General features: G+C 45.3%; 1 protein-coding gene across 1 annotated transcript in view; it reads left to right on the forward strand.

Annotated features, from left to right (window-relative positions):
* The window catches only part of DNAH1 (dynein axonemal heavy chain 1), an 822,394-nt gene that overhangs the window by 584,817 nt on the left and 221,226 nt on the right, over positions 1 to 16,351 (forward strand). The window contains exons 30-31 of the mRNA XM_086939555.1: positions 4,877 to 4,982; positions 8,625 to 8,738. Coding sequence (XP_086795681.1) covers positions 4,877 to 4,982; positions 8,625 to 8,738 — 220 coding nt within the window. The remainder of the gene's footprint in view (positions 1 to 4,876; positions 4,983 to 8,624; positions 8,739 to 16,351) is intronic.

Below are 16,351 nucleotides of genomic sequence, written 5' to 3' on the forward strand. Positions count from 1 at the left end.
GCCGGGGAAACCCCCAGATCGCTGTGGCTCGTACAGGCCGCTCAGCTTACTAAACGTAGATGCAAAATTATATGCCAAAGTACTGGCCAACAGACTGGCCTTACTAGTCCCTGAACTGGTAGCGCCGGAGCAATCTGGATTTGTCCCTAGCAGGAATTTAACCTATAACATCCGTACGGTGCTGGGCACGATACAACATGTTAAACAGGAAAACCGCGCGCTGGCGATTTTCCTGGACATGGAAAAGGCGTTCGACTCTGTCGAATGGCCGTTCATGATTAGAGTACTACGAAAACTGGGCCTGGGAGAACCGTTCATGCAGAGGATAGGAGCACTGTACCATCGCCCCTCGGCCCGACTGCGGCTGGGAGATAGGGTCTCAGAGCCGATACACATCAGCAGAGGGACTCGACAGGGATGCCCCCTGTCGCCTCTGCTCTATGCGATGGTGGCGGAGCCCCTGGCCTGTGCCATCCGAGAGTACCACAGTCTGGAAGGTATCAGCTTCCCCACTTATAAAATTGGTATCTCAACGTACGCAGACGACACGTTGCTTTACGTCCGAGATCCAGAGACCAATCTAACACCGATTCTCAGGGAAGTAGTCCGCTTCGGGTCACTTTCTGGACTCCAAGTGAATTGGGACAAGTCTATAGCCTTCCCCCTGACACCTGTGACACGGCCCTTCGACATGGAGTACCCTCTACAGTGGACAGACGATTCGGTCAGATACTTAGGCATCCGCCTGCACACTGACCCGGAGATCCTGATCCGGGACAACTACGGAATCGCATTTACCAAACTGTCCGACGACGTGGAGGCCTGGATCAGGCTCCCACTTTCGTTACTCGGCAGGATCGCCATCATGAAGATGATAGTGCTCCCCCGGTTCCTCTTCCTCTTCATTAACATCCCGGTGGTCCTGTCGAGGGGGTTCTTCAGGCGACTCACGCAGGTCTTGATTAGGCTGGCCTGGGGAGGAAAGCAACCCCGAGTCAACTGGGCGACCCTGACTCTCCCGTGTGAGATGGGGGGATTGGGGGCCCCGGATCTGGAACGCTACTATCGGGTGGCGCAGGCGACACACCTGCACTCCTGGATCCACGGTGACGCACGCACGCCACACCTCATACTAGAGAGGCTGTTTGCCGATCCGCTCCCCCTGCCTGCGACGATCTGCCTTCCTACGGACCGGTCCGTCGGGCGGATGGACTCACTCAAGGCGACCAACCACGCCTGGCGCGCTCTGGCAAGAGCACGTGGCTGTGAACTGCTGTATTCTCCACTGATGCCTGTGGCCTGGGCCCTCTGGCTAGACCCGCTCAATGAGAAAGGCGTGATAGAAGCCCTGCGAGCCCTAGGCATAGTAAAAATGGAGGACCTGTTCTTGGAAGGCACCCTAAAAACCTGGGAACAACTCCCCCCCACTACAACGGGCCCCTCCTTGTTGCACAGATTCCAGTTCCACAGGCTCCGCTCTGCTTTCCGGGAGATACTGGGGCCTACTCTGGAGGAGCCTGAGGAAATCCCTGAACTGACGTGTATTATTAAGAATAAAGCGCCTGCTAAACTGGTCTCGCGAGTTAACAGGTTGGGGGTGTCGCATCAGACGCTGCCATCTTCTAAAGCTAGGGCGGCGTGGGAAGAGGATCTCCAAGCCCCTGTGGATGACGCCATGTGGCGATACTGCTGCACCAGCACTCGAAGGATTTCTCTAAATGGCAGGCACCGGCTGGTGCACTTTAAGTACTTACAACGGGTGTATTACACCCCCGAGCGGTTACACCGCTACGGTCTTCGCGCCTCCGCGGAGTGTGAACGCTGCCGCGTTCAGGTCGCAGATTTCTTTCATTTGGCTTGGCTCTGTCCTGGGGTGAGGTCCTTCTGGGAGGAAGTATTTGCGGAGCTAGACCAGATTCTGGGGGAGCCGCTGCAGAGATCTCCGGCACTTGCACTCCTTGGTTTCTCCAAACCGCTGGCCCCCTCGCTGCGCAGGCTTGTGGACATGGCGTTGCTGCTGGCCAGGAGAGTGATCGCTGCCTGCTGGATGCGCGGGCCACTCCCTACCAAAGCGAGATGGCTTAGGGACTTACAGTACTGCTGCACCCAAACAGAATTGTACAGTGACTTACTGCCGCCCAGAAGCAGGCCGAAAAACTTCTGGGACCTTTATAAAGAACACCTGAGCAAAGGGGAGGAAGGCTGCTCTGACACCTCTGAGAACGGTGAACTTCAGGATGAGGGGGTGGACTGTGGTTTGGGTCCGGGAGCCCCACCCCGAGGGGAGGAGTGATGTTTGGAATGTGAGAATGGGCAAAGCGGGACGGATGCATGCATCTCAGGGAAGGCGGACAGGGAGGGACGTGGGGAGTGGGGCGGCACGGGCGGAGGGATGGTTCGACACACACGGGGGGCGCACGCAGAATTGTTAGCACAGGGGGATTGGTTAGGATTCCACGTTTACACTCGAGAGCAAACGGGGGGGAAGTTGGGGGGGGGGGGGTTTTAGGGGTAGTTCCTTTCACGTTAAATTGGTTTAAGACCGCCATGTTATTTTTGCGATTGAGACAGCCGACTGTGATATTGTGCTATTTAAGGCTTACAGTGGGCGATACGCCTAGTAGATGCTGACCGGATTCCACTACATCTCGCCGCCGGGCCTCCGGGATGCCGGCATTTTGGCTGTGTATTGAGTTTCCTGTGTATAGACCATCTGGTCCTTAAGTAATGTTCACCAATAGAATGTGGTACTGTAAGATCTGTCTATGTTGACGAACGGCTATGCTATCAATAAAGGTCTTTAATAAAAAAAAAAAAATAATACTGAGAAAAGTACCAGGGCATGTATAAAAGGGGAAGTGCAGTCATCTTAGTATTAATTCCCTCTAGAACAGGGGCCGCCAACCTTTTCTGTATTGAGAGCTACTTATGTTCAATAAAACACATTAAAAGCTACTAATATTATTAGTGCAGTATAATTTCAATTTCTTTATATGTATATCAATTCAACCAAGCAAAATCTTTCTAATTTAATAAGCTGGGCTGCACACAGGTGAGCTACTCAGAGTTAGCTCAAGAGCTACAGTAGCTCACGAGCTACTGGTTGGACACCCCTGCTCTAGAACATCCATTAATGCTCTTCAAGCATGGGTATTGGGTGCTCCAGCAGTGAGAATATCCCTTCTGGGGCTTTTGTTTAAGACAGAACAGAACCTAACATAAACATGTTTGTCTAATGCATTTGCTACGAAAAATGTCAGTTTGACAGAATTTCTGTTTTGGTTCAGAGAAGACCTGGCTTGGTTGTCGGGCTGGACTTTTCCTTATGGAGCAGGGTCAAGACTGATTTGCATGAGAGTCTATTCTGAGGTGGCATGGTGGGCAAAAGAACAGTGGGTTAGAATGCTACTTAAAGGAATTGCCAGTGGTTATACTTATTGCAAGCATCCTCCCTTCACCGTTTGTGTCTTAGTGAATTTGTGTTATGAAATCTTAATTGACTACTTGAAAAGAACTAAGAAGTAGCAACAGAAAAGCTATGAAAGTCACATTCTGAGCGGAGCATTATCATATTATACACTTCAGAGTTGTCGAAGGCAGGCCTTTGTTGTCAATTAGTGCCCTCCTTAACATTAGTTGATTGACCAGCACAGCCTGACTGTGTCATTACTTCTTTTGATTTGATTAAAGTATAACTTCACGTGTCTACTAGTTGCATCTGTTTGCATAAAAATTTAAATGTGTAGGCAATTTTAGGGGTAGTTATAAAACCTTGAATTTATTTAGGGAGACTGCATAAGTAGATTATAAAGTGTGGCTTTAATCCAGTCAACTCCAGCTCATTACAACATGGCATGTCTGGGACTGGTTTCAACAAGAATATATGTGCCATGAATCTATATTGGATAGCACAGCCCAGAGTTTCACTCCTTAGTCCAGCCCTGTAAAACCATCAGCATGACATTGTTAACTGAATGCTCACTTGTTGATCTCAATGCAGGTACAGAAGGCTGCTAGTTTGAAGGAATGCACATGGGGGCCTTTTCATCCTCTACCTCGTAAGAGGGATCTCCTCTGAAGTCTTAAGGGGACAAAGACCAATAGTGATATTGTTACCAGGCAAATTTTTCTGTATGTTGATATTCAGAGGTAGTTGCTAGTGTAGTTTTGGTTGGCTGAAGTTACTCTCTGAGCTTGGTGAGGTCATTTTTGTAGTAAGACCGTAAATTACATTTAGTAAACCTTTAAGATCGGAAGATAGGGATGCATTACATTTAAAAAATACACTGGCAGTAACAAACATCACTAACTATGTAGCATTTCTGAATGCAGAATGATTTTCTGATTCCTGGGGCAAGACATTAATATGAGTACTCATTTACACTAGAGTTCTGATGGGACTGAGGTTGCTTTCCAGGGTTGTAGAAGCCAAGTTGCAAAAAACACCAGTGGGACCTGCTGTTAACGTTCTAGTGTGCCTGGAAGGCTGTATAAACCTTGAAGCTGTGGAAATCCAGGGGAAAAAAGAAGAGCTGGATCTTCTAGTGGATGCTCATGTAAACTAAGAGTCTGTTTGCCATCACCCTTGCTTCTGGCTGTGAACAGAAGGAGTGATAGACCTTTGCCTAAATTGCCTAATCTGAGTTGCAGGGATCAAATTCAGCAATAACGGCAACTTTTATTACCTAACAAACACTGTGCTATACTGTCTACAAATCACTGCCCCTCAAAGGTAGCCTGATCTGCTTCCTAGAACCTTTAACAGATGTAAGAAAATATTTCATAATATTAAATTACTCTCACCAACATTCCTGTATTTGCGCTCTCGATCTTAAATGCCTTTTTCTAAAGGAGTCATCCCAATTTTTTCTTTTAGCTCTGGGGCATGGGCCTGCTTTGATGAGTTTAACCGGATCGATGTTGAAGTACTTTCAGTGGTAGCCCAGCAGATCGCAACAATTCAGAAGGCTCAACAGCAGAGGGTGAGTCTTGTATAGAGTTAGAGGGGGTATAAGAAATAACCTCCATGCCAACATCTTAGAACTTGTAAATATCTTATGTGTTATCCTGAGTGTATACCCCTATCTCATCATGTGCTGTTACATGAGGCCGTTATGCTTCAACAGACATGAACCACAGCTTGCGCCTGTTACACCACATGAACTTGACTTTTGTGATGGATTTTTTGCTGTATTGAAAGTAAATATAGGTTTAGGTTTAAGTATTTTCCCCAAATGATGTCTGCATTGAGCAACAGAAAGTTGATGGTGTCTTCGGCTATGTGAGGCGTGTTTTTCCATATTCCAGTTGTTCCATAGCAGAAGAAATGTCTATGTTTCATGGTGGATGATTAGCATTTTTAGCCCAGCTTTTCTATTTTTGGATTCATATCAGCACTTTGGATGTTCACGATGATGTTGCCCATTGGGGTGGCACATCACATGTCCCTAAAGGATATTTCTAAAAATAAGCATTTTCTTGTTTGTCCAAAAAGTAGTGGTTCTGTTGCATGTTATGTTCTTCTACCTAAAAATCCCCAATTTATAGGATATGACAATCACGAAGATTCTAGTAATTGAAAAGTGACTACTCTGAAGAAGGAGCTTCTGACAATATTTAGGGTCCAGGTGATGAGAAACATGATTCTAATTTCTGCGCAGTTTCCTTCTCGCTTTATGAATCTTGTCAGTACCTCGGAAAAGACTTCAAAGATGGTAGTTAGAGCCACTTCTGAGGTGTCAGTGGTTGCAGCATCTACAGCAAATGTTCTGTCTCCTGGTGGTGAGGCAGAATATTTAAGGGATCTCACTTGGTGGATGCTGTACAATAATCTTTTGAGGGGACAGGATTTTGGTCTTCCAGATTTTCTGATGGATGCCCTCTTGAGAGGATGAGGACATCTTTAAAGTCTCTGAATTCAAGTGGCCTTGGGTCTGAAGCAACTCACTATCAGCTAGATTCATCAAGCGAAATGCGCTCGCAAAAAGGCCAGATTCTGAGAATCTGGCCCTTTGCGAGTGCAATTTTTGCATTTGGGATTCATCATCCCAAATGCAAAAATCACTAATAAATAATTCGCAAATTTGCGAGGATTAGCTGTTAAGGAATCTCTATTAGAGATTCCTTAAATGCTATTCATGAAACATTTAAAAATTGTGAATTCGCAATTTAGGACCGCTATTTACCACAAAGTCAAACCTCGTGGTAAATAGCGAAAACTTAGAAAAATGCATTTAAATGCATTTTTCTAAGTTGCATGTTACACACATACATGTCCTTAGGACATGTGTGTGCACAACATCAGTGTAAATTCACATTTCAGGGGTGCTACAGGGTGTCCTTTGGACACCCCTGCACCCTTGAAATCGCATCCTTATTTGCGATTAGCAAATTGCTAATCGCAAATAAGGAAGCTGTAGGAATCGCAATGTATTTTGCGATTCCTACATGAATCCCATGTTGCAAGTCCTTAATAGCGATTCCTTAATAATCGCTATTAAGGACTCGCAAAACGGGACAATGATGAATCTGGCTGTATATGTACTAATATAAATGACTGGAAGTGATTGTTCGGCTCTGACAACGTTTCTTCACTGAGACTAGTTCTGGCGGAGTTGAACAAGTGAGGAGGAGATGGCTTTTGTAAACCTTTCATGTAAACAGTGATGTTGTTACATTAGAAAATGTCACTCAGCACTACAGCCTAGATTTGGCAAGCTTCAGTGACTCAGCTGTAGAACAAGTGGTTTTACATCATCTTTTTCAATAAGCTAAGCCTCTATCATGGACATACTTTTCGTCTTGCTACACACACATGCACACACACACACATATATATATATATATATATATATATATATATATATATATATATATATATATATATATATATAGGATATATATATATGTATAATATATATATATCACTTCTGATTTGTATACGCATGTAACTATTATATTATAGAAAGGCTAATATGCATGAATTTGTTACACACCATCCTCTAAGGGAACCTATAGTTCTGCTTTGTATAACCAACGTACTGCTTGTTATTCTGATTCAAGCAGGTGAATCTATGACAGATACCTCAATACTGGAGAAGAAAACGTGTTACTTACCTGTAACCACGGTTCTCCAGTATTGGTATCTTTCACATATTCACTTGCAACCTCCCCGGAGAGGCTTTCCTTATTCAACTAAAAATAACTCTTATTCCACTTGTGCTTTAAAGTCTGAAGGAAACAGCCTCTCTGGGGAGGGTCCTACAGGGTGCTGCTATCGGACTCGTTTTAGTTCAACTTTGGCTCTTTTTTTATAAAAGAATGCTGATAGGCTATTATAGTGACTATTCATTGCATTGTAGCCTATGGTATAGCATTTACTGCATTTGTAATGATACCATGGGATTCTTACTTTGACGACAGTGATGATTCAAGCATGTGAATCTATACCAATACTGGAAAACCGTAGTTACAGGTAAGTAATTCATTTTCTTCCTCACCATTGGATAAAGTGTTCCACCATTACTCGCAGAATGACCAATGGTGTCATTAATGCCTCCTTAAATACTTTTAAAACTAAGCATGGAGTTTCCTAGTCATGTCCAACGGTATGGGAACAATTGAAACCTAGAGAAAAATAAAGATACTCAACAATGTCCCCCTGGAGAATAACTTTATTTTTCCATAAATACTTTTGTCATTGTGTACTGTCCTCAAACCCTCTCTCCCTCTCTTACCTAATGATTGATATCCTGCTTACTCCTTTGTTGGTATGTTCAGTTTATTAAGATCTTCACACACATTGATACTATGAGGAGTCTTTCTGTTTATATGCTTTGTTAAATGAAAATTGTATGCCTGCTAGGGCTATTGCCAACCTTTTTGATTACTTGTAACCACAATTGATTTATCCAGTTCTGGAGAGTGCTGCTGCTTGACGGGTTTTATATAAAGATTCAACCTAGGCATCCTTATTATTATTATTTATGTACTTGATACACTATTAAGCCATTTTGCAATATCTATGAATCTATGCGTTTTGCAATATATTGGACAATATGGACTTAATTCAGTATTCATGGTGTTTTGAAAATGAACCTTCTACTACCCTCAAAATCCTTTAAAAAACATAACTGTGTGTCAGTTTTGTCAATTAAATGGTAACAGAGAAAACACATGATGTAGGACATATAAAAGGAAATGCAGACGATAAATCTCTCCTCCTGCAAACGTTTCTTGAAAAGTGGTCCTCCTGCCTGGCTCACTAAGTGATTCACAAATGTTCATGTGGAATCAGTTTTTCCCCGTAAATATTCTCCATTAGTGACACTTATTCCACAAACACATGTCTGAGCAAGAAAGCAAGTGATGAAAACGGGATTGATAAATATACATAATAATTCGAGAAGAGACTTAACAATGATTTTATTCTGGAATGAGTACCTGATCCTACCAGTAGTTGACTCTATCTTTCCTTGTTCTCTCAGAAATCCATTTCCAAACTAAGGTGTGGGGAGATAACTATAACAAATATGAAAACCACATCACAAATTTCCTCTCAGTTTCTCTCCAGTTAATGCCAGCCTGTCTCCTTTCTCAGGCTCATGCTTGTCTTTTTTCCACAGGTGGACCGTTTCATGTTTGAAGGTGTTGAGATCCCACTGATACCTTCCTGTGCTGTGTTTATCACGATGAACCCTGGCTATGCTGGTCGCACTGAGTTACCAGACAACCTAAAGGTAGGGGAAGCCTGGACTTCTGCCTGTGGCATGGCATGTTTACTGGATCTTGAACTGTCCTAAACAAGGCTTCAACGGCCTTGTAAGAAATTGAGTTGTTGGTTGAGGTGGGTGGAAGGACAACAACCACAATCCTGGTCAGGGTGAACCACAAAAGTCAGTAAATGAATCTGTCCTTAAACGTTTGGTAGCTTGACTATGGATGTCAGGTCTAACAAGCTCCAAAAGGACTTACTATGTTAGATGGTACGGCATTGTAAGGAACATTAGACACACATAAGCTACTGTAAAATTAGCTGAGAAGTACTGGGGGATATTGCAAAAAAAACATTTTACACAAGTAGTTGCTTTTCTAATATACTTAAGGCATTAGTGGTTACCTGAAGTCAAATATTGTTGGGGTTGTTGGGATGGAGAAGTACTCTGCATGGTAATGGATATGCACCACGTTTATGAATGCCCCAGCTGTACTTCTGTCTGGATCCCTAATGTTGATGTTTGTTGTCATAGGAAAGCATGGATCATGCGTGTGCACCATGACATAGTGATTCTGCTGTTGTTGGACTGGGAGGGGCACCCAAAGTGCTGCCCTCATAGCAGTGGAAGACCACTGCCTGCACTAGGAGCTAAGCAGCATGAGTGAAGTGGTGGCCGTAAACCATGTAGTGATCAGTAGGAGTCAGCAGGTCCTCTTTAACATTTGTCACTGGAGTAAGGCCTACAGGCTCACTCACTCAAAGTTTTGATACTCTCTGTTTAACTCGTCCCTTGGCCTACATCGGGTTGTTGTGAAGTGCTGCGCAGCGCATAAGTGGTGTACATGCTTTGGGTGCATGAGTGTCTTGTAAGGGTACAATAAAGGGGTAATGCAATACTGTGTGGTGTGTTCATGGTATATGCATGCTCTGGATGCATGTTTGCCTGTGAGTGGGACAGTACATGAGGTATACAGTGCTGTGCACTATGTGTTTTTTAAATGCATGTACTGTGTGTATGTGTGCCTGTGAATGGCACAATATATGGCAGACTCTGGGTTCCATTTTGGGAGCCTAATGCCTGCATGGTGAAACATGAGGAGGTACAAGAATCCCCTCAGACAGATTTCAATAATGTTGTATTCTTGTAAGCTGAGTAGGCCAGACTGAAGAGGGGAGAACCAGGCTTCCCCGTACTCTTCAATGAGTGCTCCTTGATTCAGAGAGATCACAAGGAAGGTGCTTGGGCATATCTCTGGAAGGAGATGGGGTTAATAAGGGTATCATTAAGAGTAGGGATGAGACCCTGGTCTAACAGCTTGATACACATATCACTGTGGCTCACATCCAGGTGTGAATTCAATGCACTCCCATGCCCTAGGTTGTGGAGCTATCATATTTGGAGTCACTCATGCTGTGATAGACTGCTTTCAAGAGGAAGAGAGGGCAGAGCAGTGGACACCTCAAAAGGAAGCAGACCCCAGCATACATTTCGAAGACTCAGACTCTAAATCACATTTGGTGTCTGGAAATAGACTATAGACAATAAGAAGGGGAGGTAAAGACCCCAAGCAGTCAGAGGGGCTGTGTTTGGAGGGGAAACTCTATAAGACTTCTGTCTGTGATCAGGATTGGAGGCCAAAGCGTGCTAGTCTCCTTGCTTGGTGAGGAACTTGGAGCCCTGGAGCACCATCACATGCCTGCTTGCCAAAACCATTGTGCCCTGTGAGGAAGAGGAGAGTGTTGGATGAAGCAAGGTTCAGTGGGGAGCCCTGTTTAGTAGACTCCCTTTGGGAGGTGTGAGGTGAAAGCTGCTGCACACATCTGGTTATTGCCTGTGTGCAGGACATAGTCAGCGATCCTCAAAGGCCTGGGAAGTGAGCCTTGTGCATCGCTGTACCAATCAGGCCAGAGCCCATGCATAGTGAGGAGCCTGCTACCCTGAATGCCACGAGGGACCACCTTGAGAAGATTGCTGTGGTGTGAAGGCCATAGCTGTTGTGCGGAGGTAAGCTGCGACCCTGTATGCTAGGAGGAGCCGCTGCCAAGGACTTCGCTGTGCTGATTTGACCAAGGCCTTTGTACAATGAGGTTATGGTGACCACATATGCCAGATGTTGTCACCCGATTAGCAAGACGTGTGACCTGGTGAGAGTAGTCGTCGAAGTGAGTTTGGTGTGGGGTTCCTGGCGTATCTGCATTGGGACGAAGGATTCACACCAGGGTCTTTGCACCCTCCTCCCCACACCACCAGTGTGGGATGGACCAGAGAGAGTCTTACTTTGCATGAGGAGCCCAAAGAACATATGGTTGCTGCAGTGGCACAGCCGCATGTGAGAAGCTATACAGGCTGAGTACAGTCTGCATGGGCCTCATGCAGCAAATTCACCTAAATCAGCTGCTGCCACTCCAACGCCCCAGAAAGGGAGCACTCAAGAACTCTGGCTATTCCAGTTCTGCAGTACAGGTGCGAGTAAGATTGATTTCTGACCATTCGACTCATGAAGCCATTGCTTGCTAGATATCACTGCCGCTCTGGAACACTGTTGACTATAATATAGAGTGAAGTGGACTCTTGGGACTTGGACTACTATTGGGGTTCACCCTTGATGTTGCCTTAAGTGAATGGGAAATAACCAGAATCGCTAGTGCAAGGAGGGAGTGGGACACAGGGAACTGCCGACAAAACACTATAGCCCTGACCTCACGGGGCTGCGTAGTTGTGTGTGAATATCATATTTACCTTTATGTTGATAGCTGAAAAAATAATACTTCTCTTTTCCATAAAAGTGAGTATTTAGCTGGACAATCACTTCCTGCTGCTGTGCACATTTTGAGTTGTGATCCAGTGTTCACACCCCTGTATCCACCTCCCCGGTAGGAGCCTCGGACAACTCGGATTGCGCTATTCCTAAGAGTCAAGTGCTGAAGGGGAACTCTGCCCAGTTGGTCTGAATCCATAGTATGTCGGGCACCAGGACATCAAGAGTAAAAGGCCTCAACCGACCCGGTTAGAGCCAGTAAACCCTGCTTGCCCCCTGGCTCTTAGAATGGGTTTCTGACAGCGGTGCCTGTATATTCACAGTCTGTACAATTCTGTTATGCAGCACTGTTCTTATGCAATTGTTTTGAGGTATTTTGACTAACTATGAGGTTTATTAAATACTATATTTTTAATGAATGCAGAATTATATACAATACGAACTGAACAGGTCTGCCTATTTTCTATCTGGAAATATCCCTTCAATGAATGCACAGTTTGTTTGTAGAGGTGCCTGAGTGAGTGAATGCATTTATGAGAGAATGGGTGGGTGAGCAGAGGAAGGATGTGTAATCAGAAGTGACTGGCCATGTGAGTGAAACTGTGACTGTGGTGCAGCTGTGTAAGTGGAGAGTGGATGAATAAAGCAGCAGTGGGAGGGGAGAACAGCCTTTTACGACCAATGGAACTACAGCCACCACCACCATTCTTCTTTGCCACCCATGAAATCACTCCTTATCCTAACCAGTCATCAACCCTGGCACACACACATCACTATCATTCATCCATGTTTTACCTCACCTTTCATCATTCCACGTGCTCATCCATGCACTAATCATTGTATTTACTTATACATACATGCACTCACTCACTCACACACTCATTCTATCATCCATAAACTCACATGTCCATCGATAAATGCACTCAGAAATCTGTACAACCAGATGCATAAAAGTGCCACTCAATCAAGGAGCATTTACATTTAAAAACCCAGACCAATTGACTTTGCCAGTGCTCAGTGACATTCCTTCAGGTTACTGCTGTGCACACTCGCTTGAGGTCCCTGCAGAACTTATCTTCTTACAAATTGTAACAGCATTTCCCTCTCTCCTGGCATGTAAGACGTTACAACGCAAACATTTACAACACATGCCTTTACAGCGTAGTTTTTACATTGCAACATCCATTAGAATGCATGTTTTTACAACCCATACCATTACAACGCATACCATTACATCGCATAATTTGGGGGGGGGGGGTAACAGTAGGGTAAGTGTTGGATAGTGTAGGGGTAAAATTACTATTCCCACTCCAGAGACTGCAACAGTAGGGTAAGTGTTGGAAAGTGTAGGGGTTAAAATGACTATTACCCCTCCAGTGAGTGCAACAGTAGAGTAAGTGTTGGATAGTGTAGGGGTAAAAACTATGCGTTGTAATGACATGCGTTGTAGTGACATGCGTTGTAATGGCATGCGATGTAAAGGATGTTGCGATGTAATGACTGCGTTGTAAAGGTAGTGCGTTGTATGGACTGCGTTGTAAAGGTTGTTTCCCCTCTCCTGGTTCCTGCAGTGCTTCCCCAAAACTCCCACTCCCCAGCTCTTTATTTGCAGCGCTTCTGTTTTTAGCAGCATATGCCTTGCTTAGTACAGCATATATCAATGCATGACTTGACTTCCTGTGTTTCTCATCAGTGTGTGGTGCACACACTTTCAATGCGTAGGTCAGGCACCTGAGCAAGTTTGTGCCACTGACAGTAACAAACACATTACACACGCCTAAATATGACTAAATTATCAATAGAGCAACGTAGGCAAAAATTGGTACAAACAAAAGCATAGTCAACATTGTCTGTAAACATCTCCGGACATTTTATCTGTGCGGTGACCACTATAGCAGCCAGACTGATACGGCTGTGCTTGCTGTACTGCCTTCTGTCTCTGGTGGGTAGCACAGAAAATCAGACTTCAAAACCTGCATTGGCCTTTCACATTCCTCATTTGGCCTGGACATTTCACAAGCATTTTCCCTCTAATCCGGGTTCTTTTTAGGCAGGATGTAGCTTCAGGTCTTGAGTTGCCTCATGACCTGACTCAAATGATGAGTGCATTGATGGGCCTACTGGGTATTAAATACACTGTGCATTGATGGTTCTACTGGTTATTAAATACAGTGTTGGTCCACAAACATCACTGACATTTTCATCAAGTGTTCACATGAATAAATGCCTCACATGCTCATCCTACTATAGGAGTGGACACCATGATACCCAAGATACCCAGAGTTTTCTAAGGATTGCCACCATTATGAGTGAATCAACATTATTATAAGGTTGGATCCTAAAATGTTCATGATGCCCACAATATATCGACAACACCCATCACTAGCCTTGGAGTGACCGGCATTATGTCCCAGGTGGTGGCCATCATTAGGCTGAAGTTGCAAAAATTCTTTTTAGGAAGGATTTCATTATGGCAGAAGCAGGTTTTATTATGCTAGTAGTGGCCATTCTTAGCCCCAGGATCTCAGCAATATGTGGCTCGTGGTTATGATTACACCAGAGTAGCATTATGCCAACCTGGCCACCTCAATGCCAAGCATGTTCACAGTAAGCTAAAGGTGGCAATTTTTATGTTTGGCGTGGACATTATTATGCTAAGGCAGCCATGATTAGACCAAGGATTCTCAAAATATTTTAAGAATTGCCACTGGTATAGGATGTGTGGCTATGGTTAAATCATAGATGGCAAAACTATGTCAAGAAAGATTACCGAAGGCCAGGTATGCCACAATTATGGCAGCAGTGCCTGCCATTGTTTAAAAAATGACCTCAGTATTCTGTGGAACATAAAATGCCAGGGATTGCCACTATGGAGGGTGTAGGAAAGTGCCTCTTTTGCATGGTTACCCCCTCCACACACACACACACACACATTTTGCCTGACTCTGAATGCAACTTTGACTGAATGTGCACTGGGTTCCTGCTAATCAGGCTCCCAGTGCCTGTGTTCTTTCCCAAACTATACCTTTGTTTCCACCATTCGCACACCCCGGGCACACATATAACCCCCTGTAAAAGGTACTAGGGGCCTTGTGACCTGAGAGGGTCTCTATGGGCTGCAGCATGTATTGTTCAAACCCTCAGAGACCCCTCCCCTCTACCTGTGGCATAGGTAAGTCACCCCTCTAGCAGGCCTTACAGCTCTAAGGCAGGGTGCCCTATACCACAGGTTAGGGCATAGATGCATGAGCATTATGCCCCTACAGTGTCTGAGTCCATTCTCAAATATTGTACGTGCAGTGAAGGCATATTGTGTACCTGGGCAGGGAGGCTGTGATTACAAACTCCACAGCTCCATTATAAAGCATAATAAGCCACACTGATGCCAGTGTTGGATTTATTAAAAAATGCACTCAGAGAGCATCTTAGAGATACCCCCTGAAAAACAACTAACTCTCTAGTGTGTAGCTGACTGGTCTGCACTAGCCTGACATGTTTTTGACCCCCTGAGGTGGGAGCCTTGTGCTCTTGTGGATCAGAAACAAAGCCTGATCTGGCCGGAGATGCTTCAACAGCATTCAAGGGCAGAGAGCCTCAAAGTCTTCCTTCCATTTGTTATGCTAGAGGGCCTCTCAAGCTAGTGGAGATGCGTGTCTCCCTGACCAAGCCCCACTTTTAGTGGCAAGGTATGCGGGAAAATTAGTAATCAGGAGAGGTGTGTCCCCTCACAGCCAGGACCACTCCGAAGGAGTCCTAAGCTGAAGTGGCCCTTCCTTTGAAAAACCTGCATATTGGATGGAATGATATTAGCCAAGTGGAGTAGGGGATGCCTCCTTCCCAAAGGGAGGGGGCATACAAAGGGTGTAGTCACACTAAGATGAGTAGCCCATTAGCTACTACTTTAACATCTCTAAATTGAGTATTATGGGGCACCCCTGAACCTTGATCCTCTGTTCCCTGGCAACCTAATGAAAAAGAACAACAGAAGAGCCGTGCAGCAGTGAAGACTCAAGATAGCAACTGACTTGGCCTTATCCCTACCAGCCTGTTTGCTTCCAGACCCTGCTCAAAGAAGACGACTCGTGCTATGAGCCCAGCAACCGCTAAATCCTTCAGAGGACTGCATGCCTTCCCTAAAGACCAAGGACTCCAGAGGACAGTGGCCCTGTGCACAAAGAAACCAACTCTAAGGACTCCTCTGCCCTTCGGAAACACGAGTCCTGCCCACTGTGCACCCGACGCCCACAGCTCAAGTGACCCACTTGTCTAATGAAGTGTGCCCAGCGATCCTGACCACGAATCCTTTCGCTCCTGTGAAGATTTCCCGACCTCTAAAGGCACCCCGCATCCTCAGCCCCTGACCTTGGGGAGCCCTGCCGATGGTGCCCATGGTGTCCACTAACATCTCAATTTACCTGCCCAATCGTTGGCCATCTTTGTCCAGCCTTCTGGTCCGAGTCGGCACCCTCTTTGTGAAACTGAGTTCACTTGCATTGGGTGCCTGATACTGTCTTTGCATTCTGCACTCGTCCACCACTGTGCCGCTGGTGTTGTAAGCTTGGTGATGCTTGTGGCTCAACTTGTGCTTGTCTAACCCTGAAACCATGGGTACTTACCTGCAAACTGTGTATCTCCAATCACCCCCCTGTCTCCAGGGACTGAAATTAGGCTCCCGGCACCACCTTTAACAACTGCACCCGGCCATCACTGGTCAAGTTGGTGGGGCAGACTTGGCATCCCCTTGAACCTTGCCCTGTGCTGGTCAAAACGCTCGAAGCCTGGGATAGTAAGTTGTATACTTACCTGTTAATGTGCATAGCTGTTTTCCTGCCATAGGATTACTTTGTATTTCTTGCTATTTGCACTGTCTATTTTC

This window comes from Lissotriton vulgaris, chromosome 9 (genome assembly GCF_964263255.1).
Source record: "Lissotriton vulgaris chromosome 9, aLisVul1.2, whole genome shotgun sequence".
Classification (NCBI taxonomy): Eukaryota; Metazoa; Chordata; class Amphibia; order Caudata; family Salamandridae; genus Lissotriton; species Lissotriton vulgaris.